This window comes from Takifugu flavidus, chromosome 21 (assembly GCF_003711565.1).
Source record: "Takifugu flavidus isolate HTHZ2018 chromosome 21, ASM371156v2, whole genome shotgun sequence".
Lineage (NCBI taxonomy): Eukaryota > Metazoa > Chordata > Actinopteri > Tetraodontiformes > Tetraodontidae > Takifugu > Takifugu flavidus.
The window spans coordinates 4,983,161-5,005,400 of record NC_079540.1 but is presented as its reverse complement, the minus strand read 5'-3'; the positions used below and the strand labels follow the sequence as shown (position 1 = coordinate 5,005,400).

General features: G+C 45.7%; 3 protein-coding genes and 1 long non-coding RNA gene across 6 annotated transcripts; 2 read left to right on the top strand and 2 right to left on the bottom strand.

Annotated features, from left to right (window-relative positions):
* Nucleotides 1-138: 138 nt before the first annotated feature.
* maco1a (macoilin 1a) lies at nt 139-7,355 on the bottom strand. The gene is made up of 11 exons (XM_057021626.1): nt 7,097-7,355; nt 6,148-6,289; nt 5,691-5,817; nt 5,448-5,571; nt 5,192-5,370; nt 4,216-4,735; nt 3,968-4,126; nt 3,411-3,593; nt 3,149-3,269; nt 2,253-2,427; nt 139-2,147 (listed from the first exon to the last, which is right to left on the bottom strand). Exons 1-11 carry the CDS (start codon nt 7,174-7,176, stop codon nt 1,945-1,947), a joined length of 2,013 nt encoding a protein of 670 aa, XP_056877606.1. The 5' UTR covers nt 7,177-7,355; the 3' UTR covers nt 139-1,944.
* srfbp1 (serum response factor binding protein 1) lies at nt 7,337-9,993 on the top strand. Of its 2 annotated transcripts, none has more exons than XM_057021628.1 (3): nt 7,337-7,477; nt 8,044-8,446; nt 8,521-9,993. In XM_057021628.1, the coding sequence occupies exons 2-3, from the start codon at nt 8,075-8,077 to the stop codon at nt 9,679-9,681; spliced, it is 1,533 nt and encodes a 510-aa protein (XP_056877608.1). In that variant the 5' UTR covers nt 7,337-7,477; nt 8,044-8,074; the 3' UTR covers nt 9,682-9,993. The 2 variants fall into 2 exon arrangements, with proteins under 2 accessions (XP_056877608.1, XP_056877607.1); XM_057021627.1 differs by having other exon boundaries at nt 7,407-7,505.
* A 483-nt stretch (nt 9,994-10,476) lies between these two features.
* On the top strand, nt 10,477-13,346 carry e2f3 (E2F transcription factor 3). Its single transcript, XM_057021634.1, has 6 exons — nt 10,477-10,495; nt 11,328-11,403; nt 11,614-11,839; nt 11,968-12,098; nt 12,293-12,405; nt 12,514-13,346. Exons 2-6 carry the CDS (start codon nt 11,379-11,381, stop codon nt 12,715-12,717), a joined length of 699 nt encoding a protein of 232 aa, XP_056877614.1. The 5' UTR covers nt 10,477-10,495; nt 11,328-11,378; the 3' UTR covers nt 12,718-13,346.
* Nucleotides 13,347-17,537: 4,191 nt separating this feature from the next.
* LOC130518765 (uncharacterized) lies at nt 17,538-20,059 on the bottom strand. 2 transcript variants are annotated; one of them, XR_008948138.1, is made up of 3 exons: nt 19,857-20,059; nt 17,988-18,013; nt 17,538-17,747 (listed from the first exon to the last, which is right to left on the bottom strand). It is a non-coding gene; the product is annotated as an uncharacterized LOC130518765 (long non-coding RNA). The 2 variants fall into 2 exon arrangements; XR_008948139.1 differs by having other exon boundaries at nt 17,538-18,013.
* Between the last annotated feature and the right edge of the window lie 2,181 nt (nt 20,060-22,240).

Genomic DNA, 22,240 nt, shown 5'->3' with positions numbered 1-22,240 from the left:
ATGGATAGAAGTCCTGAAATAAGTTTGTGTTTGTGCAGATAAACATGATTCATTTATCTTGTTATATTCTAAATGTAATAGGACACTGTCCTCATCTTGGGCTTGAATTAGAAATGGTGAAACACACACTGGACAGTCTACATTGCCACCAGCAAGACTTTCTTTAATAGCGACGGCCAAAGTGAAAAGTGTGACGCAGTCACCGTCACTCTGGCTGAAGAAATTAAACATAGTTCAACAATAAAAAGATAAAACAAAGCACTTTTCCACCTTCCCTTCTTCCTACACAAACTTACAAAAGCAAGTTGCAAACTCACAACACCAGAGCGATTCACAAAAAAATACCCCCAACCCCCCCGCCCCCCCCCAGATAGGTAACATGACAGCACGAACATTGTCAAAATGTTTGAGAGGTAACTCCCCCCCCCCCCCCCCCAACACAACACTTTTACAGACTCCTTCCTAGAAGTAGAAAATAGAGGAACTCAACTGAGAATGTTGGGGAAATGTGCCACTCAACAGAAGTCCGCATCAAATAAATAAAGTTATGAGTGACACAATCAGGCCGACTGATCACCTGCTGCTTCCTGGTGATCGGAGCAGAACCTTGTAAACACAACACCTTCTGAATATGTCCTAACGTCACAAAACGGCACTCCTCTGCAAACATTATGCTACAGCTACGTGGAAACAGAACGTCAACACTCGGCACTTCATACTTAAATAAAACGGCCAAAAAAAAAAAAAGACACATTCCTCTGTATGTTCATGTACATTACTGTAAACAACTAAACGCCAGCTCTTGGGCAAGATAAACAATCAGTCTGGCTGGTGTTTCAGATAGAGGGACTGTCAGAGTAATGATGTGTGCCATATCCAGTACCATATTCCCTTTAAATTTGTAACTGTAGGATTGATTTGATGGCCATCGAATGATTGAGAATCCTTTAATGAAAAGCAGGAAACATCCGTAGGAGAAACAAGGATCTTGGGCTTGATGCTTTTTAGATACCCAGCATTTTAAATGTGTTTCTGGGTTGGGTTTTTTTGCACCTCAAAAAAGGACAAACTGCAAGGCACTGTAAAAATCTGCAAATGACGGTAACAATTGGTTACCTTGACATCATTAAATCAAGGGAAAAGAATGGCCTAACGGTGTCTAATTTGGTCCACAGAGAGGAGAGGAAAAGAGATTGCAATAAACATGTAAACGTTATTTTGGCAGTGCCAGGCCAAATCTAGCAGTAATGTGAGATTTACCATTTGTTTGAAGTACATCTGCATTGTCTATCCTGGAGACCTTTCCAACACCAAGAGAGCAAATTGATTGAAGAATGTCTAAAGAATGCAGCAAATCTTTTTTTTTCTTATTTTAGGGAGGGGGGGAAAAAAAGGACATTGTCACACCTGAACGCGAACATTACTAAACAATCACTGATTTAACGGTGAAAGGAAAACATACATTCATGTATCTCTTATCTTTACAGGTGGGTTTTAGTTGAAATACCTGAACTGAAAACATCTTCAACCCCGATAAGCTTGAAATTCAAAATCAAAATGTTGCATCGCTGTAGAGGAAAATGTAGCTGTGGGGTCGTTGACGCCGAACAGAAGACTGACGTGAAGCGTTGCGGGTCGGCTTTTCCGGCCGAGTTTGGCGTCCATTTCTTTTCCCGTTCGAACAAGTCACAGTTAAACAGCAACAATCCTAAAACTATATGAAAAATATTTTAAATGACCCCCCTCTGAAACTATAGTTCTCATAACCGAACTGAAGTGGAGCCAAATACGCATCAACATGGAGGGTTAGAGTGTCTTTCTGTGATATTTTAGAGTGCAAAAATTGTCAGGGGTTTTCCATCTGAAAAAAAGAGACCTGAAACAGAGATCTGCTGAAGAGAAAGTAAAAGACCGAGTCCTGTCTGACAAAAGAGGGAGTCGCAGTCACTTTTTGAGGGGCTGGTAGACTGAGGCGTTGGGGTCCAGGGAGGAGGGACTGTTGTCCATGAATTTAGAGGAGTAGTGTGGGGTGACGGGGCTGAGGTTGCTGCCGTCTGACGAGTAGGACAGGCTGGGCATGACCGCCATCACTTCTGCTATCTTCTGCTTCAGCTCTGCGATCTCCTGCTCCCTCTGGTGGATCTGACCTGGAGGAGACAGAGAAAACGCCAATGAAGCCATTCGGGCGATTACGCAATCCCACTCAAAACCATTCAAGTGATGATTAACCCATCCCCGCAGGCAGCGCCTACCTTGTGCTATCTCCAGCTGCCTCTTAGCGTCCCCCAGTGCAGAGAACAGGTCCAGCTTGATCCTGGTCTCAGCGCTCAGGCTGTTCTCCAGGTGCTGGGTCTTCTCTTGCATGGCTGACAGCGCTGACATCAAAACCTCCGTGTCTTTCTCATTCTCCTTATACTTCCGCAGCTCCTGGTATAGAAATGAGACAAAGCGTGTTCAATTAGAAATAGAATGAAAGAATAAGCTCAAATAAAAGATGAAATCTACTAAATAAAGCATGTTCGGTGTTTAATGACGTTTTGGAAGATGTCTGTCTAGATTCTCAGTCACCCAGGTCCGAGGTAGTTTTCTTTGTCAACTGGACTGTGTTTCTCCTCTTTGAAGACGTTTCGCCTTCTATCCAGAAGGCTTCTTCAGGTCTGAACTCGCTGGGGACCGAGCTTGAAAATATAGCCCTTGTGGACCATTGGCATGCTAATGATCTGGGTGGTCACCTGACAGTGGTTGGCAGGGTCATTTTTGGAAGCTACAGCAGAAAGTAATTTACTGATGACAGCACTGTACATTATCCTCAGTTTTCACATCTTCATCTGGTCCAATTTGATGTTGCTAAAACAGCAGAGATGTTTTTATCTTTTATCTCGGTCTCAGTATGATGCCATTTGTTGACATCCAACACAAGATTAAGCGCTCTCCTCCCTCTATTTTCTCGACCTAGAAGGACAAGTCAGTTCTGACAACTGGAACGTATGTGGGGCCATAGTGGGAGTGTTTTGACCTGCCCACCGTCACCTGCAGTGTGTGCGGGGGAGAGTAGGAGACGTAATGGTACGAGACATGGAGGAAAAATGCTTAAAGCAGGCAGAAATCCTACTCTTTTGGTTTCTCCTGGAATTTTCCTCCTCCTTACCTGACACTTCCCCTCCAGATCCCTAATCTGTTCCTCCTTAAGTTTCATGTCCATGGTAAGCTTCTTACACTCGGTCTCGAGGTCTCGTATACGACTACGCAAAGTGTCTGTTGACTCCACTCTGTTGGACAGGGAGAAGAAACTATGTGATTAGAATCAATTTGCCAAAAATCAAACTGATTTTTTCACTTCCTGTTTAACTATTTGCATGTATTTACATTTAATTCTTTTTTTTTCCCTTTAATGCACTAAAAGTGTGAACCTGGTAGCGGCAGCTAATGCTACAGCTCTGGCAGCGGTGGCCTCTTCCATCTTCTTCCTCTTCCTCTCTTCAGCCAGCTGTTTCTCAGCCACGGTGCGAGCATCCTGCTCTGCTTTTAGCCTCTTCTCCAGCTGAGAGATGGTCTGTTTATCTTTCTGCTTAGCCTGGACGGCACTGTGGAGTCTAATGTGGAAACAAAGAATATGCACGGTTGTTGCAATCAAACTAACATCATTTGCCTCAGACATCGACAGTGCTGCCAGATGCTACTTACTACTGTTGGTGGGGCGCATCATATTTACATGAAACATGCCATCAGAAGATGGAAATCATTCACAAGTTTTTTAGAACATAACCTATAATATATCACTGCAATATAATGTCCTACTGGCGAGCTGTAGAAGTTACAGTTCTGTAATTTTCCAAAACCCATGTCCTGTTCTGTGTCCACGATGGTTCTTAATTAAGTGGCGAAATATTTCACCGCCCTGGCGAGTAGAAGACATTGATTGCGTAACGCTGTGACGTCAACGTCCACGTGCTGTGTGTGCACCCACTTGTTCTGCAGCAGCTCGTTGTCTTGGCGAAGCTGGCCCAGCTCTGAGCGAAGGCTGCGGTCCTGGCTGCTCAGAGAAGACAGCTGACTCCGCAGTTCCGACTCCAGCTGCCTGTTGGCCTGGAGGTCTGCCTTCAGGCGCTTCACGTCCTGCTCCAGTCTTTCAGGAAAGAGAAGGGTGACACAAGCAGCTGAGAGACAGCAGTACACCAGGTAACTAACAGCTGTAAAAAAGCGCACGTGTCTTACCGTACTAGAGCGTCTGGTTTGCCCAGTTGGTTGTTGGGGATGCAGTTCTCCACCGGGTCCTTCTGGGCCTTCCCTGCACCCTTCTGCTTCTTCTCGTTCTTAGCTGAGGAACCAGGTGGCACGCTGCCATTTGAAGAACTGTGATTCCGCGGAGAGGAGTTAGAAATGGTTCCCCCACCTCCAGTGTTATTTTTGTAGTTCTTCCCTGTCCCCGCCATTTCCTCCTTAGAAGTAGGATGTGTGTTGCTGTCAGTGTTTTCTCCTGCCAGGTCGTTATTCAGTCTCTTCGCCCCAGCGTAGTTCTCTATATACTCCGTCTCCTGTAGTTTGGAGTCCAGGGGGTGTATAATACTGTTGTTGTTGATTCCAACTTTTTTGCCCTCACGCTCTTTTCCAATACTGTCCTTTGTTTTTTCCCGGTATTCCAGTTCAGGTAATGGGAGTGTGGAGCTTTTCTTTCCAGGAGGTGCCCCGTTTTGGGACGTTACTGAGGGTTCTACCTCTGAGTTGCCTTTAGCGACTGAACATAGAAGAGAGAGAAAAAGCAAACAGTGTCAGCAGCAATTTTTTTTTAAAAAAAAAGAAGAAGCATATTAAATTCTTTGCCTGGATGTTGTATCCATTGAGAAAACAAACACATTAATGCAACACAGCTGCACTGGAGTGGACAGCCTAATGTTTCATGGGGGTGAAAACATTAGCAGCCTCTCAAAGGACTGCAGACATTTTGACTAGTCAGAATGTCAAAAGCTCAGCTGGACTTGAGGAACAATAAACCACAATAGTCCCTCAAAGCAGACAGCTACACTAATAAATATAATATAGCTGGCATAAGAAAGCTATATTATATGGTTCCAATTAGCCGTGGCTAAATGTGTGCACCTCCTCCAACAATATCACAATGACGCATTTGCCCACTTTGACCCACACTGCCTGTGCGCTTTGTTGACAAACGTCTGTGTTGCATGCTTCTCACCCTCCTCTGCCTCCTTCTCCTGCCTCTGTAGCATCTGTTGCTCTGGAGGCAACGCCTGCTGGAGAAGCTGCATGTAGAATTCATTCTCCTTCTGCACCTCCTTCTGTTTCCTCAGACGCATCTTATAGCTAACATAGCTCTTGAAGCCAAAGCCCAGAGTCACCACTGGGTAGCCGATGCTGGGGGAGAAACCAGTCAGATATTAACGTGCGATCCATGAAGAAGTGGATACTTTTAAAAGGATTTTGTCATTTACCAGTGGGCAGCAAAAGGCCGGCAGAGGTCTACATGAAAATTCTTTAGATCTTTGAACCGTATGGCAGCTTCAATGTACACAAACAGGATCCACAGGGACACCGTAGGCAGACAGACTCCTCTTTCTGCACACAAGTACAACAAAACGAATAATCAGCACTTCTGAAACTTGGCAATTGAGATTTTGTGCACTAATGCTTTGAGGTAAAGATGGCTGTTGGCACAGACTAGAAGTTGAACTGACCTGTGTGCCAGACATACTGGACCCATACGTAGGTGCTGGCGGCGAAAAACAGCCATTGGACGGGGATGAATAGAAGGCAGATGATGTCTGACGTAAACGCCACACACACGAAGAACACAGAGAACGCCTGGGCACAAAAGAGTGATATATCTCCTAAAAATGCTGTAGAAATACTATAAATTATATGTACCCTGGGAGACTTCGCCAGTTTGTGTGTCAACCCCCGGCCGCATAATGCTGATGCGTAGTTTTTGCACACATTTAACCCTCCATATTTTAAAAGTATGACGCCATCATGGCGACGTGCAATCGATATCCCATTTAAGTGTTTCAGTGCTGTAACCATGCTGAGCACATAAGTTGTTTCCATTGATTATTTGCTGTGTGAAACAGGGATCCACTACATGCACCGTCAGGCCGAAAGCTCAGTTCTGGGTGATAGAAAAGAAAGCCTTACCAGTCCCTGATATCTGAAAGAGTCGTAGACACTCCGGATAAAGAGCCAGAAGGGCCACAGGTACTCGAACCTGAACTCCAGCACAAAGTCAGCCAGCAGGACTAACACCCACACCACCAAGAACTTCAGGTACAGGAATGTGCTGCAAAAGAGAATGTGGAGGAAAGAAAACAGGGATATTTCTGGGGATTTATTCTGTATTAAGATAAGCATTTAACTCTCAGATTATGCACCAGCCTCATGTTTGTTTGCTTTTAAGAACAACGCGTCCAGTTTGCAGTATAATTACAAAATAAAAGCAGGAGAAAAGAGAAGAGAATAACAGAACAAAAATGTATAGACTGTCGTGTCCGGGCATGTCCAGAGAACAGCTGTTGCGGGTTCTCTGGCCTGGCAACAACCTGTAAATCTCATTTACCTCAATTATTTGCCTGCGCTCTTTGAGTCCCGATTTAAAATGTTTCTTGCACGTTAATTCTCACCGATCTGTCTAAATGAACACCGCAGGGGAGCCCCCCAGCACTCGGCGGCAGCCCGGACCCAACGTTTCTCACACCGCCGTCGTCTTGGCATCTCAATGAAACCTCACATTTTCATCACAACGGCCGTTTTTCTTTGACTGGTCAAACATAGAATTCAATTAAACTGGCTGTGTTGTGCGTCACGGCTCTCGACACGGACCCCCGTGGCCATGTTTCATTCAAATTGAGACGGGTTTTAACTGGGAAATCGGAAGCGAAAAAAAAAAAAAAGCCGTTGACAATATGTCACACAAGTAACGCAGGGGCCTCTAATTTTAACAATACACCGACGTGTTCTGTTAGCTTCTTCTGCAGCCAGAAACTGAAGCTCGCTCGGATGGGATCGCAGAGAAAGGCACTCCAGTCTTGACATATGCAGAGAGGCGCCATTGTTATACAATAACGTCCCTCCAGCCCCTTTTTTGTACCTGCTATATATACCCTCGGTGATTCGGTTCCGTTTTAACGGCCGTCGGAGTTTGCTGCAGTCCGCATTGCGCCGCTTCATCCTCCCCCAGTTGGTTGACTTGTGATATCGCTGCGGTGGCTGGAACTAAAAATGTCATTCGCTCATCCTAATATTCAGACTTCTTCAATTATCCGCCACTGTTGTTGTTTTATGCACATGAAACAAAGAAATAAATAAAAACAGTCCGCGTAAGGCCCTCCCCCTTTCACGACACGCTGCGTCCCTTCGTTTGCGTCTGACGTCACAGTGACGTCGTCGGCGTCAGATTCAACATGGCCGCCGCCGTGGGCTGGCGATGTTTCTGTCGGTTTTTAAATGTTTAATTTTTACATTTCGAACGGTAAGGATGCTCGTTACATTTATTTTAGGTAACCGTTTTATCATGTTTTGGTTGCTGTTTGTTGTAACTTGGTTGATCTTGACATCCCGCTGACATCCATTTAAATCTCATAGTCCAAGTTACCCATGCTGGCTCCACGTTTGTTTTAGTGCTCGTCAGTGTCTCTCAGATCCGTTTAAATTTAACATGAAATAATGTTTAAGGATTAGAATTTCGGGTGTAACCTTGTGTGAAACGATGATATTGTGCAATTTGTCTGAATGAAGACACATGTTGTTGTGCTAAAAATCATTTTATAAGTCACCAAAACTAAGCATAAGCAGAAACAGGGTGTTCAAAATGGAATTGAGGAAAACGATAAAATATATAGATGTGGAATCTGCTTAATGTACATCAAAGGTTGTTCGCTATAGTTTTTTTTAACCCCAATTTAATGTATAAACTACACTGTTTAAAATAAAATAATCAAATAGGGAACATTGAAAATAATTCAAAATTAAAATACTTTATGAAGAAATAACCAAATGTGTCAGTCACTGATCTGTAGTGGATTTATTTCTGCACAGATTCTGTCATTTCTATAAAAGGATAAATAAAATGGAGCCATCTGTGGAGGAGAAAGAGATTCTGGAGGAAGACATTAAGGAGGAAGAGGAAGAGGAGGAAGGTCCTGGGGTTGAGGAAGGCAGAGATGATAACGCTGAAACTAAAGATGCAGAGGCAGCACCACAGGATGCAGACGGACTGGACAAAACCAAACAGTCCGAAAGCTTGAACCTGAACAACGAGGTGGTGAGATTAAGAAAGGAGGTGAAGAGGGTGAGAGCATTAATCATCAGGAAACTGACCCGTCAGATCAGCGGCCTTAAGAAGAAAAAGGGGAAAGAGATGGAAATTGAGAGGAACCAGCGGAGAGCTGACAGGCTGCTGATGGAAATCCATGCCATGAAGGCCTTGGTGCCAGACGTGGTAAGTTGAATGTGAGCACTATATTTTAAAAAATGGCAAAATTCTGTATGTAGTAACAGATTTTCTGTTGCCAGGTGACCAAAACAGCATTGCAGAAGAACCTCAACTTTGAACTGGTGTGTAAAAATCCCAAGTCGACCATTTCAGACCGAGCTGTGGCGCGCATCGCCACCCACCCTCAGTTCAGCAAGAAGATCGAGGCCATAAAATCTGCTGTGAAGGCCTTCAAAGAGGAAAGAACAAAGGGTGGAAAACAAATGTGGAAGGAGGAAGAGCAAAACAAAGTAAAAAACGTGCGGCCACAGCTTCCAGACAAACAGGAGGAGCAAGAAGGGGAGGTTACTGGAGAGCCACAGAAAAGTGAGGAAGGGGACGATGTCTTTAAAGATCCCGTTGGTTCAACTTTTACTGAATCTGAAAAAGAAATTATGAAAGAAAGTATACCCAAGAATGCAAAGCCAGCCACTGTAAAAATTGTCAAAGATTTCAAGATGAAAAACAAACCTCAAAGGAAAGATGAAGAAAAGAAACCTCCTCCTGAATCTGCACTTCAGAGGCAGATCGATGAAGAGGAGAGCGCGCCGGAGTCATCAGAGGACGAGGACAAACCGTACTTTGATGACAGCACAGAGGAACGTTTCCTCAAGCAGTCCTCCCAGTCCGAGGACACCGACAGCGACGACGGGTTCTTTATCGGCAAAGTGAGCAAATTCAAGAAGAAAAAACAGAAACAGAAAACAGAAGCTGGTACAGAACGCCGCGATGGACATGAAACAAAGGCAGACGCAAACAACGAGGTCAAGCCTGACCTGAAGCCCAAAGCGACCTCCTTTCAGTCAGTTTTTTGTTCTTCCCTTGCTAAAGGTGCTGCTGGAAGCGGTGCAGGGAGAGGTGGGGATATATTTAGAGGAAACCCAAAAGGAAGCCAGGGGATGCAGAGAGATTTTGGTAAAAAGTCAAGATTCCACAAGCAGGAAAGAGACACAGAAAGACACTCATTCAATTCTAAAAATGATTCCTCGAAGAAGGCATTTGGCTTTGGCAGCAGAGGGAGGGGACGCGGCGCAGGGGAGGCTTTCAGGCTAAAGGCTCACAGGGGTGGAGGTGGATTTTCCCATCAGGCACCCCAGCAGGCGCTGCATCCATCCTGGGAGGCCAGCAAGAAAAGAAAGGAGCAGCAAGGACAGATCATGGCTTTCCAGGGAAAAAAGATCAAGTTTGATGATGATGACTGATGCTATTCAGAGTTTGTTTATTAATGATTTGTGTGGACCATACCATTTTAGAGGCCCGTGTCAACTCTAGTGTGCAAACATCAGTAGAAATGTCTCATTAAAATTTCCAGCTCCCAATATGCTTTCATTCCAAAGGACCGATGCAATTTTTCAAAGTCATGGCATATTTTCGGATTACATGTGCGCATTTTAATTGACCAATTGACCTGATTTCTTTAGATCGTCAGTGGTTTACATTCTGAGCCAGTGCTCTGCTATTCAAGTGGTCTTGTGTTTGGCAGAAGGGATTTAAATACATGTTTTTTAAACATCTGTGTTTAATTCTGCGTTGTGCATTTACTGTTTTATTTTGTCAAATGCATAAAGGTTTAAACTTTGAATGCAAAATCTATTTTTAAAGGTCACTTTACAGAAAACGGGCGTTCAAGCCTGGTCAGTCACGTGACGTTACGTAAGAGTTATACGCCGTCAACTGACCAATAGAAGCTTACGTGCATATTTTATTGTAAGATTTCGCGGGAAATGGGTTTTAACCCGTGGCAAGCAAGCCTCATCTCCATCACACTGGTTTTGAAGCCACAACTGAGAGTTAGGAACGGATTACCTGCACGATCAGCGTGTTCGGAGGCGCTTCGACCACATTCACGCGCGATTTCCCGAGAATTGATCCATCCCGCCGCTTCTTTTGCTCCCATAGGACTCAAAAAGTGGAAAGGTGCGTTTTACAGCGAATACTTTGATTACTCCCATATCTTCTATCACCCCCCCCCCCCCAAGGAACAAGTACAGGGAAGAAATACCTGAACAGACAAAGGTATGCTTAATGAAGTTAAACCAACTTGGAAAACACGCGAAATGCGGTTAGCTCAAACCATTACAACGTGTATGCGTTATTATTAATTCATTGTTTTGGAAATAACGCAGTATTTTATCTAATCGCATCGCTGTCGTGTTTTTTTAATGTCCAACTATTATCATGTATTCTTTACTGCTACTGTCACATGAAACATTGTTAGCAACTTTAGCTGTATAATGCACCTTTACGAGATCTTTTTTTCTCACAACTTACTAAATGCGACATCAAGGAATTATTGTAGTGTTCATGATCGAGTTTGTTATATAAAATGGTTACGCTCATAGTATTGCATTTACCGGAAGTCAACACTTTTTTGCGTCAAGCATGCCAATGTAACCTTGGTTTATTTTTCTGGTTTTAATCAAAAGCAGAATGATGGCTAAACACGCGTTACATGTATAATTATTTACTGGAGAAATGATTAAAATATACTTTTATTTTGAAGCCAACGCCTTCCTTTAGCTCAACATCCGGTTAAGTGGCTCGTTACTCCTGCATCAAGTATCAGTCTTCCCCAGTAATTGAAATCGTATTTTTTTGTTTGTTATTATTTTCATGGTGGAATAAACCAGGGAATCCTTTTTTCTTTAAGGATTAGTTGGTAAGATAGTCAGTAAAGTCTAGTCTTTTTCCCCCGACATCTCGGAACATTGGTTAAGGCACGCGATTGCAAACTTCAGAGAAGCTAGCTTCTGCAACGACTCCTGGGTCTGCATTTATACTTTCAAACACCGTGCAGCAACTTTTAATTTTTAAATCCACAGATTACATTTGTACTGTTTTCTGCCAGCAATCTGCAGAACCCAGGGATGGTGGCGGGTTTGCCAGTGTCTTAAAGCCAATGGCCTCTGCATCTGGTACTGAAGGTAGGGACTACAGCTGTAATATTATAAAGCTGAATACAATTTAAGTCTATAAATGTAAAGGAATGTGGTTATTTATTATAGAATAAAATATGCCTTTAACTCTTGGTGTTTTTAATAGTAACAACTGATTCAGTGAATAAATATTTGCTCTCACGATATTCTGGGAATTGAAGAATAACTATGAAATCTTCTGAATCCTCACCTGTCCAGATCCTCCTATCAGCCGCACAGCAAAAAGACCCCGATATGATACCTCACTATGTTTTCTGACGCAAAGGGTTTGTATGATACTGCGGGATTCCTGTAGTAGAGTGATAGACTTAAATGCCCTTGCTAAGACACTAAAAGTCCCTAAAAGACGACTCTATGATGTCACTAACGTTCTGGAAGGGATCTCGCTCGCCAGGAAGAAGTCAAAAAACCATATTGAATGGTTGTGAGTATGAGTTGTTTGTTTCCTCAGTTCTTTCATCTACCTATTTTTAATCAATTGACCCAGTTTGAAGTCTAATCCTAACTTTGCACTTGAAATTTGCTCTTTTCTGTCCTGACATCTGCGCCCAGAGGGAATAAGTCCGACATCCTGTCTCATGAGATGAACATTCTCATTCAGACAGAAAGGAAACTGGACGAGCTGATTAACTCCTGTACAGGGCAGCTTCATCAGATGTCTCACAACACATACACCCAAAGATATCCTTTGACCCATTCTGCAGGAGAAATCAAAAAAAAAAAGTTTGGTAACCTTTTTAGGCTACTAAACAATGTGTTGTCTTTTGAGTGTGAGCGGAATGTGTGTTTAGTTTGTGCATAATGGTGCTGCAGTAAACTATTAAAACAAAAAGGGACCAACTACCTAAGACATTTTCCTTAACCTTGATGATCACATTTGCCTATTTAACTTATGAAGATGTCCAGAGGATTCCCAACTTGAAAGAACAGACTGTGATTGTAATCAAAGCCCCTCCGGGGACAAAACTGGAGGTGCCACACCCAGTCGAGGTAGGTTTTTGTAACGACCGTCTCCCCTTTAAATAACCATGAGTCGAATTTTAGTGAAAGTACCAGGTCGTTCGTTGCGTTGAGTTACTAAAACGCATCTTTGATCAGAGCCTTCAGGTCCACCTCGCCAGCACAAAAGGCCCCATTGAGGCGTTCCTCTGCACCGATGAGCCTTTCCCTAATGACACCACTCGCGCCTGTGTCTTGAATGGCAGCAGCTCTGGGCCCTTCGGTCCGTTGCAACAATCCCCATCGGCTGCGTCGAGCACGGCCCCGCCAGTGTCCACCTTCCATCCCACTGGTGATCGGTAAAGCTTTGTGAACGCCGCTCCGCCTCTGAACGTGTCCCTCGAAGAGCAGCAGCTGAATGGGGCATCACTGCCACCTTCCCTCTGACCTGAACCAGACGCCCATGGACCCCTGAAACGGGGATCCACAGGGATCCAAAACAACTGCTTTGAATGATTTTTTTTTTTTAAACTGCCGCTCCAGGTCAAAGTGGGCTTGGTTAATTTTTTTTTTTTTAGTGTGTGTGAACAAAGAAAAGGAGATATTTTTGTGACTCTTCGGATTGGGGTGAAAATACCACTCGCCACGGAACGATGTCGCCCAATAAAATATGCATGGAACCGTGTGTTTTGTGTGGCGTTGGAGTGTCGTGATGTTTTTTGTGTGGCTGTTTTAAAAGCAGCCCCTCGTAAAAGAAGCTTTGCAGTTCACAGGTCCTTTCTCCTCCCCTGCAAAACAATTTTCTGAACATTTTCCTGGAGGAAAAGAAAAAAGACAAACAGGAGTTCCACTGGCAGTGGTGCGTTCTTTATTACTAACAGTAACCATGGTTACAGCTGCTGCTGCTGTGGCCAAACACCTAGCTGTCCTTTATTTAATCTGGTTTTTCCTTTCATGTCACAAGTAATAAATCATGTTTTAAAGCACCCTCACCTGGAGCACACGTCCGTCCTGACCCCTTTTCTGTCAGTAGATGAGAGTTCATGCTCCTGACTCTCATGAGGAACTGAAGAAACTAAAAGTATGTGTTTTTGTTACCCAGAAGATTCAAAGGTATCGGTATCCTGCAGCTGAGCCGCTAATTGAGCGAATTTCTCTGCCAGTCCGGCCACTTTTTTATCGGCATCTGATTCCTCTTTGACCTGACCGCAGTTCATCTTCTCAAGGCTGGTTTCTTCGTCTCTAGAGGAGAAGTTCATCCACAAAGTGGAGCCATCTGTTATTATGAAGCACCATAAACCGAAGAGAGGTCAGGCGGAGCAGCTGGAGGAAACAGAATCCAGACCTGCCAAAACCAGCAAATTCAGTGGTGTTTTTCCCTCTAATGATCGAGGCCTGCTCCCTTCTGGCGCGCATTCAGATCCAGAACACGCAGTAAATGAATGGTTACAGAATTTTTGTTTTATTGTTGGAAAATGGCAGGAAAAAGAAGTTGTAGACTAGGTTATTTTTCCAAGCTGCAGTCAAATTAAAATGCTACTGCGTTTTGTATGTCTACAACTTATATCCATTTAAATATTCGATGTTTCAGTGTATTTATTTGCATTTGTGTGTATTTTACCCGACACTGCTGAGCCTATCAAAGCTCAAATAGTACAGAGACTTTATGCATGTCTATCAATTCAAATGCAGGTAATGAAATGACGTATTTTAATGCTGCTTGTGATTTCTTGCAGCGTTCCCTCAGAGCAGACATGCTTCAGTGATGGCGATGCGGGGACCTGCAGGAGCAGATGGCCTTCTGGGAATCAGGTCTGTGGAAATTTGGTCAGTTTCTGTCTGGATGCCAGGCGCGCATCAGGTTTCTCACCTGAGCTCGGGAAAAGATCATGACGTCACCGCTTGTCCCGTCAGTGATGCTGCAGTAGCGGAGGTTTGGCCGGTAGGTGGCAGTGTAACCCCACACACCCCAATACAGGGCTGCGGCGTTTTCAAACTCATAATTTCTGTGATTTTACTTTAAAGTGGCTGTGGCATCAAAGGAAACTGGCGTTTGCAACCTCGGCGACGGCCTGTTTTGTTCCGATATTGGAAAAAATGAATGTTACATTGACAGAAATTTCTTCAAAATAGTTCCCAATACCTTGCTGGAGCTTTTAGTTTTTCTACACTTTACACGAGCCACATATTTTACAGACATTACGAGAAGCTAGGGGGTTTAAAATACTGGATTCGAAACATTAGCAAATGTTTACTCTGACGTTGTTGTTTTCTCCTGATCTCTGTGTCAGCAGTGAGGCAACCTGCTCGAGTGTGCGGTAATTCATGGAACAGTTTACCGACCAAATACTTCAAACACCACATTTAATGATCACGAAATGTTCTGAAGAAATAGCAAACTTCTCGCCTGTCTATTCCGTGCAAACACCCACACGCACGCCTGCATCCTTGCCGTGCAACGAGCAGCTGCCTCTTTGTCTGAGAAAAACATCAACTCTGTCAATATGATGATGTAATCCACCGGGAGGCTGCGGCGCCCCATCCCGCCGTTAGGTGGCAGTGTTGCGCCTCGACACCCGCCCGCAGCCCCGTCAACCCAGTTCACTAAAACTCTGGCACACATACTTTGGGTTCATGGAGAGTCACTGGATCACAGCTATTATTGATTCATGTGTGTTGCTGTTGGTTTCTCTCCTCTCTGCGCCTCAAAGATTTGCACATGGGTGGGGGGGGAATAAAAACAAAGTGAATATTGAATTGGGTCATATCGATTCAGGCCTGACGTAAGCCCCCCTCCCATCTCAGGGGGGCGCTGTTAAAGATCAGTCAATATGCCTGTCAATCAGCCAATCAATCAAGTCAATAACGTTTCATTTTAAGAGTGCCTTTCCCTGTCACCTACATGGGAAGGTGGTGCCGCGGAAGGTTTTAAACCTCTGGACAAACTACAGAAACAGCTTAAAGGGCCGCCACTTAAGACTTGGCCCCTCGGGGACCTTAAGGGGTGACTTGAAGTAAGTGCAGTCCAGTCTGGAGATGCGGGCTGACTGTGATGTGACTGTACCTTGCTGTTTCGATGCTGCGCTCTCCTCAGGCGCGCTGTTGGTTTGACTGCCGCAATGCACTGGGATGAGAGAACCAAAATGGGTTAAAGAGGGAGTGTGAAAGCACGCCAGAGAGAGGGAGAGTGCGTACTACGGCTCTGCCATTGGCTACGGCAGGAGCGCGCCGTCTTTCTGTGCGCCGCGCTCGCAGCCAATCGGCTGTCTGGACAACATTTTAGGTTTATGAATGAAAGGAACAGCGAGGGAGCAGGACAGGAGGAGTTTGAGTCAGAGCGTGAGGTGTGCAGCATAGGTGTGCTTGGCGGCTGCGCAGGCTGACTCAGAGGGCCTCGGGATCCAGAGCAACAGTTGAGCGCGAGCACACGTGAACAACCCCTACGTGCACATCCGGATATGTCTTTAATAAAGCTCTGATGTCAGGCTAAACGATGGAGGTAAAGCGGCGGGCGGCATGCTGAGACTCCCCTCCGGTCTTTAATGAAAATCCTCTTTTTAGAGCTTTTCAGGGTGTCGCGTCTGCCAGGACGAGCGATCCTCTGTGTTTTTGCTGAAAGATGAAGGACCGAGGGTGGGAAAAACGAGGTCTGGCTCGGGAGGAAAGGCTGGAGGACCTCCAGCTGTGCGTAGGTTGATGCACAGAAAAGTTAGCGACACACTCTTCCAGCAGAATGAAGGATCGGTAATGGTTAAGAGGCTTTGATAGCTTCCTCTGATGTTATTGCAGACTGTTCGAAATACCAGGGGAACATTTTCCAGCTTAATTACATATTTGGAAATGCTGGCACGCCTACATTAAGCAGTTCCTCGGTTCGGGTGTTTTATTCCAGATCTTTCCCAAAGCATAAAATCTTGTTATTCTTTCCGAACAAAAGAGAAGTCAAGAGCAAACTGAGAACTCGAGGTCAGCGTTGAATAAGTGTGTCATATTTCTTTTAAGTGCGTGTGCAAAGTTCATCACGCCACCAGTTATTTAAGGTCAAATCCACGTTTTCTTTCTTCACGCCTGCTACTTAAGTGGATTAATTAATTAGCCTGAGAGGCGCACATGCACTTCAATCTTCTATCTAACCTTGTGATAGCTTTTTTTTTTTTTGATGGATGTAGAATGAACTTTTTCGTTGCTGACATCACCGTGTCCCCCGGAGGCCAGCGCAGAGCTGACTTGAGTGGCGGACGTTGTTGGAACCTGGAACGTTAAAGGTGGGGTGGGAGCAGAGGTCAAAGCGCCGAGCAGAATGAAAGCAGGGGCTTTTTTGCCGCTCCTGTTGTCGGTCGACTGCGGAGGGAGCGAGATCAATCAAGCGCAGCTATCTCTCTGAATCCATAATGCTGCTCGGCGTACGGGTCCGCATTAAAGAAAACGATTTTCCGCCGTCACGTGGCCGTCAGGGGCTTGTCTGTACGCCGCGTCGACCTCTTCACGGAGGAGCTTTGGCTTTAGATTCCTCCTGTGACGATCGAGCAGATTGTCACGTTCATATCGGGGCTTTTTAAGGATCTCAGGAGTGAAAATCGGAGGCGCGACTCCAGATGATGCAGGATTTGGCAGGATCACACACACAGCTGGTTCCTGGCTTCAGCATAAGCGGAGTGGCTGGAATGTGATGTCTACTTCCCCCTTGTTCTTTGGTTTGAGGTCTGTATTTTTCCTCTCTTGCGCGGTGTGGGTGTAGAACGGTTCAGCTGCTGCGATGACAGCCTCCTGACCTGTCGTGAACCTCTCCCCCGCTCCCCAGTGTATATTTACTTTCTTTAGTTCCACTTGGATACTTCAAATATTTGCATAGACAAAAACCAGACGCCAACACCAACCCGCCAGCTCTTACCCTTTAGCCAATAGAGACAAAGCCTGTCAGTTGTCATTTGCATGCAATTTGCATCGCACCCCCCCGTGACTGTTTGCAATGTCAGGAGGCCAAATTAACCAGTGTTCCGTTTTAGCCAGATTTGCATTTCATTTGCATTAGACTAGCTTAACGAGGGTTACTTAGCCAAGTGACCCCTGTGGAAACTCCTTACTTCCAGAGGAGTAAGATGGCGTGATTGGCTAATTTCATTAAGGGTAACAGCCGTTTGACTGGGAGAGTGCCTTTGGATGTAATCATTAAAAGAGACGAGTGCTTGCAAGCTGTTTGTAATCAGGCTATTTTTGCATGCATATGGGCATTGTGTCATATTTACTGTAAGGATGAAAGATTAGGCATTGAGGGGATAGCGGGCAGCATCAATCTCACTCAGCATCTTCAAACAGGCACATTAATCATCCCATCTATGGAAAATCCTCCTCATCAGACTCGGGGCCCCCGTGCGCGCGCATGGCGATGATCACTGGATGCAGGGAAGGACAGAAGGAGAGTTAGTGGCTGACTGAGCATAAGTACACCAGCCGATACTTCTTCATTGATCCCGGTGGCTCAGAATGGATGTTCGGCGGCGTCCTGTCCCCGCTAATGTGCTCAGATGGCGGCCCCTGCCCGCGCCAAGTGTCCCGGCGTGCCGAGCGGCTTCACGCTCAAAACACATCCTTCAGGATATGCATCATTTTTCAGAGAAGCCCTGATCACTCACCTCATCTGTCCGCGTGTAGAAATGTTCTATGGATAAAAAGAGAGAAAGAACGTGCTAATGGATCCCTTTGGGTCCTATTTAAGAGATGTTGCTCCATACTCTGCCCCTTTGTTCCTAAACACCTTGAAAATGTAACTAAATGATCAGAATTTTATTCGATCTATACACTCTTTGCTCCCAACTGCATTTTCTCTGGGTTTATTAGGAAAGCGTGACGCTTGTTTTGCCGTACGTGCGCTAATCCCATTTATACAGGAGAATGAAAATGCCCTTGTTGGCTAAATCTGCAATTATTCCCTCTGTAAGCGGACTAGCCAGCACTCACACTCTCATTACCAGTGTTTAAGCGTTTAGTGTTGTATGAGGTGCTTAGCTGGGAGCGCGCACGTGCACACTAGCACATCTAAAGCCACGGTTGTAGGTATAATGAGGGAGAAGGCCTTGAATGGTTCCTATGCTGTGATGCATTAAAGCTTAATAACCTGTCCTTTCAGCTCGCTCTTAAGGACATGCTCCAGAGCTGATAATTGGAAAGATATTTGCCTTTTCTCCTGCTCGCTCTTGTCTCCTTTGTCTAATTGCTGCTTTCAGTGAAGTTCGGTCTATTATTTGTCCTTGAAAGATAATTCCTGTTTTTTCCAAGTCACTCTTTGAGCCCATTTTATGGATGAGGCCTGAATGGCGTGTTTTGTTCGGTTGTGGCTGCAGCGGAAAGATCTGCCGCCATCTATCCAGCGCGGGTCAATAACGGCAAACACGGGAAATGCTAAATTTCCCCCGCTGAGCTACCGAATGGCGCAGGTCAGAAACTCTCAAACTGTGGTTAATGCGGTAAAGTTTTTGCACCTTATTGTGGGTTTGAGATTAAATCCTGAGCCTTTGAGTCAGTTCCAGCCCTGTTTATCCCAGCCTGGGCCATAGGGATGAACGGTTCTGCCCCCGAACAACAAAGTACTGGACCACTGCCCCCCCACCCCTCCTACCCCAGGGACTGGGAATCAGTCCCTGTGTATTTACAACATATGTAGCAAGGTTCGAACCCTGGACGTCTGATCCCATCACCTATTTTGGCCAGTCTGTGTTGGGAGACGACTGGGACAAAACTGTGAGCCACAACAGAGAAATATGAGTATTTAATTATTATTCCGAACAAAAGAGTCCTGTTGCCCTGAAGCCACTAAGGGCAGCTTCCCTCTTATTAGGAGAACCGGATCGGCAAGCGGCGAGCCGTCAAAGATTAAATGGCAACATTCCAACGCTGTCTTAAAGGCAGAGCTGAGCGTCGTCAGCATAGAATATATACCATATGCCCCGCTGACAGTTTAGTGGCAGTTACAAAATTGCTTTCCGTACCACGTCCTGCTTGTGTTGCCTCCAAATGTTTACGCCCCGAGCGGCGTTCCCGGGGGCGGGAGCAGAGTTAAGGTTAACATTCATGCCAGTCGTCTCGTACACGGCCCGGCTGCCAGCTGCTCAGATGCAGGCCCGTGTCCCTTTTATGCTGTGGATTAGAGTAAAGGGCAACTTTATGTGTTGACGCCCTGAGCTGTACTGTATGGCTCACAGTAAGTGCCTAATGTGCGGTCACAGTTAGAGGAAGCCTGTCGACATCGCCGCGTCGCCACGGGGCTGCGAGGACGGCTGAGTACGGCTGCCTGTCTAATGCGCTCTGACCCAGAAAGTAAGCGTCTGACCTCTTTAGCTTCTGCTTATAGAAAATCTCCCTTCTTCCCTCGCTCCTGCTCCTCTACACCTCTCCCTCTGTTGGCCTTCGCTCCTCTGATGTGACGTTCCGCCCGCCACCCCTCCCCGGCGGGATGTCTTTCTAAATCAGGCTCGGATTTAGAGTTTTCCTTTCCTAGCACCTACCCTGCAACCCAGATGTAGGTCCCTAAAGCCGCGCTGGCCCTCGGATCTCCGAAGCCGCCGTCAATTGGATCGGCCTTCTTTTTCTTTCGGAGACGTTCAGGTTTCCTTCTGTCGTTCCGCACCTGTAGGATGACGCCGCACGTGAGAGTCGCACGGGAAAGTCAAACCCCGTGGTCGAGAGGGCGCCGCCCTGTGATAAACAAGTGGAAAAGAAGCAGGTCGAGTGAGAAACACGTCTCTTCTAGCTGAACTCACATTTTCTGAGGAGGGGAAAAAAAAGGGAAAAATTCCAACGACGCAAAAAAACCCCGATGGGTTTTGAGAAAGAAACGCCAGTTCCCGTTTAGGCTGGACGCAGAGCAGATCTCCCCGAGCTCGCAGCCGCGGTAGCAGGCCAGTCTCACATCGGCTCGATTGGCATAAACCCATAGAGTTTGTTCTGCATCTGCTATATTTTCAAAGCGGAACATTGAAATTTTTTATATATAAATGATTTAAGAGCCTCTTTAAGACACAAATGCTAAACCTTTGACTAGCTTTGGACCAGTCTCATGCACACGGGTGCCAGGATGACCAACAAGGCAATCATCTTTAAAGGCTGCATTACAAATTTGACATAAATTCATGAAATTATTACTGTTTTGTTGGCTGTATGTGCCCATCCCTTCATCCGCCGTGACTGATTATACTAATAACTCCATCATGTGACCTAAAAGCACACAATATTATGCTAGGTCATCCACGTGGGTCACGTGTGTCACATATAGAGTGAAACTGGCAACAGGACCATGTTATTATTGGATAATTATTCAGAAAAATGAAAAATCTATGGTTGATTATTTTGAACACGGACACACACACACACACACACACACACACACGCACACACACACTTCTCCCCCGCTCTTGTTATTGTGACTTATATAAGCTGTGTTGCTGCTTCTGTTTGACCTCTCAGCGCGGTGACAGTTAGCGCTGTGAGAACGCCACCCAGTCCGGTCCAATCAGGATCAACAGACGTGTGTTCACATCCATAAGTTAGAAGAGCTAATCCAAAGTGTTCAGTAAACACTGGACAAAGTTGGGCGACCAACAAACGGGCCAGAGCGGCGGGGCTCTGGAATCGCATTTAAACTTGAAATGAAAAAAAAAATGCAGTGAAAGATGAAAAAAAGAGCACCGAACTTTGGCGAGGCTCCGAGCTTGCAGAGCGGAAATCTGGTGGGTGTTTACATACGTTTATGAAGAACTATATGCTTTTTGGGCGTTAGTGGGAAAACCCAAACCCACAAAAACTCACTCTTTCTATGAACTCTCGATACGACCGCGAGGTGTTCCAGCATCCCGATTTATCCTTAAAGAGCGTCGCAACTTCCTCAAATCAATGGGAAAATGGGACTTTTCTTTCCTCTCACGACCCCCCGTCTGGCCAATCTTAAATGTCACCCCCCCCCTTCGTGCAGCTCGGTGAGATGTTCTGCAACGTTGTCCCGACAAACGCGACTCTCGCGGTGTCAACAAAGCCTGCTCGCCGCGGCAGCCTGTTGTTTTTGTTATTCTCTCTCTCTCTCTCTCTCTCTCTCCTCTCTCTCTCTCTCTCTCTCTCTCTTCTCTCTCTCTCTCTCTCTCGCCCATCAGCATCTACATTAGCGGGCTAATTATACGACCTGACATGTACTCGGTGAGAAGCGCGCCGGGGAACGCCAGCGTTTGACATCCTAGAGGGGTCCACGGTAAACAAGGCCGGGGAAGAAGTGGCTCTGTTTGTGTATCTGTTTGTTGTCACCATCATAAAAACAAAAACAAAACTTGTGTCGGATTCGTCCTCATTCCAGTTGACCTCGCAACACACCCGAACCTGGAATTTCACCGTTTGATGCGTTTTCAAGGCCCATTTCTTCCCCTCTCTGTTTATAGCTATGTAACAGTGGCCTGGTTGTTGGGTTCTTGTGCACTGGGTTCACCCCGCTCGCTCGCCCGCTCGCTCGCTCTCTTCCTCTGTCTCTCTCTCCGGATGAGTCATGGCGGGATAATCAGGCCCAGAGCTTTACAAGGATGACTTGCTCTGACAGTATAGATGGGCTGGAACCACCATCACCGCCCCATCAAACCCTCAACAAACAACCAAAAACAACATTAAAGAGCGACAAGAGGGAAGGAAATTAATTAAGAAAGAGCAGATGAGTTGATTTTTGTCTGTGTGCACGAGGGTTTCTTCCTCCTCCCCTGACTTGTGTGTACGGCTGCATGTCTTTGCATAATTACGCCCGCGCATCTGTGAACGCGCACGTGTGACAGTGGGTTCCTCCCCTGCTGCTTTCTGGGAGGTCACCGGGTGCAGTGTGTTGGCACATCAGGGTTTTTCCCAGGTTAGTGCCAAGGCC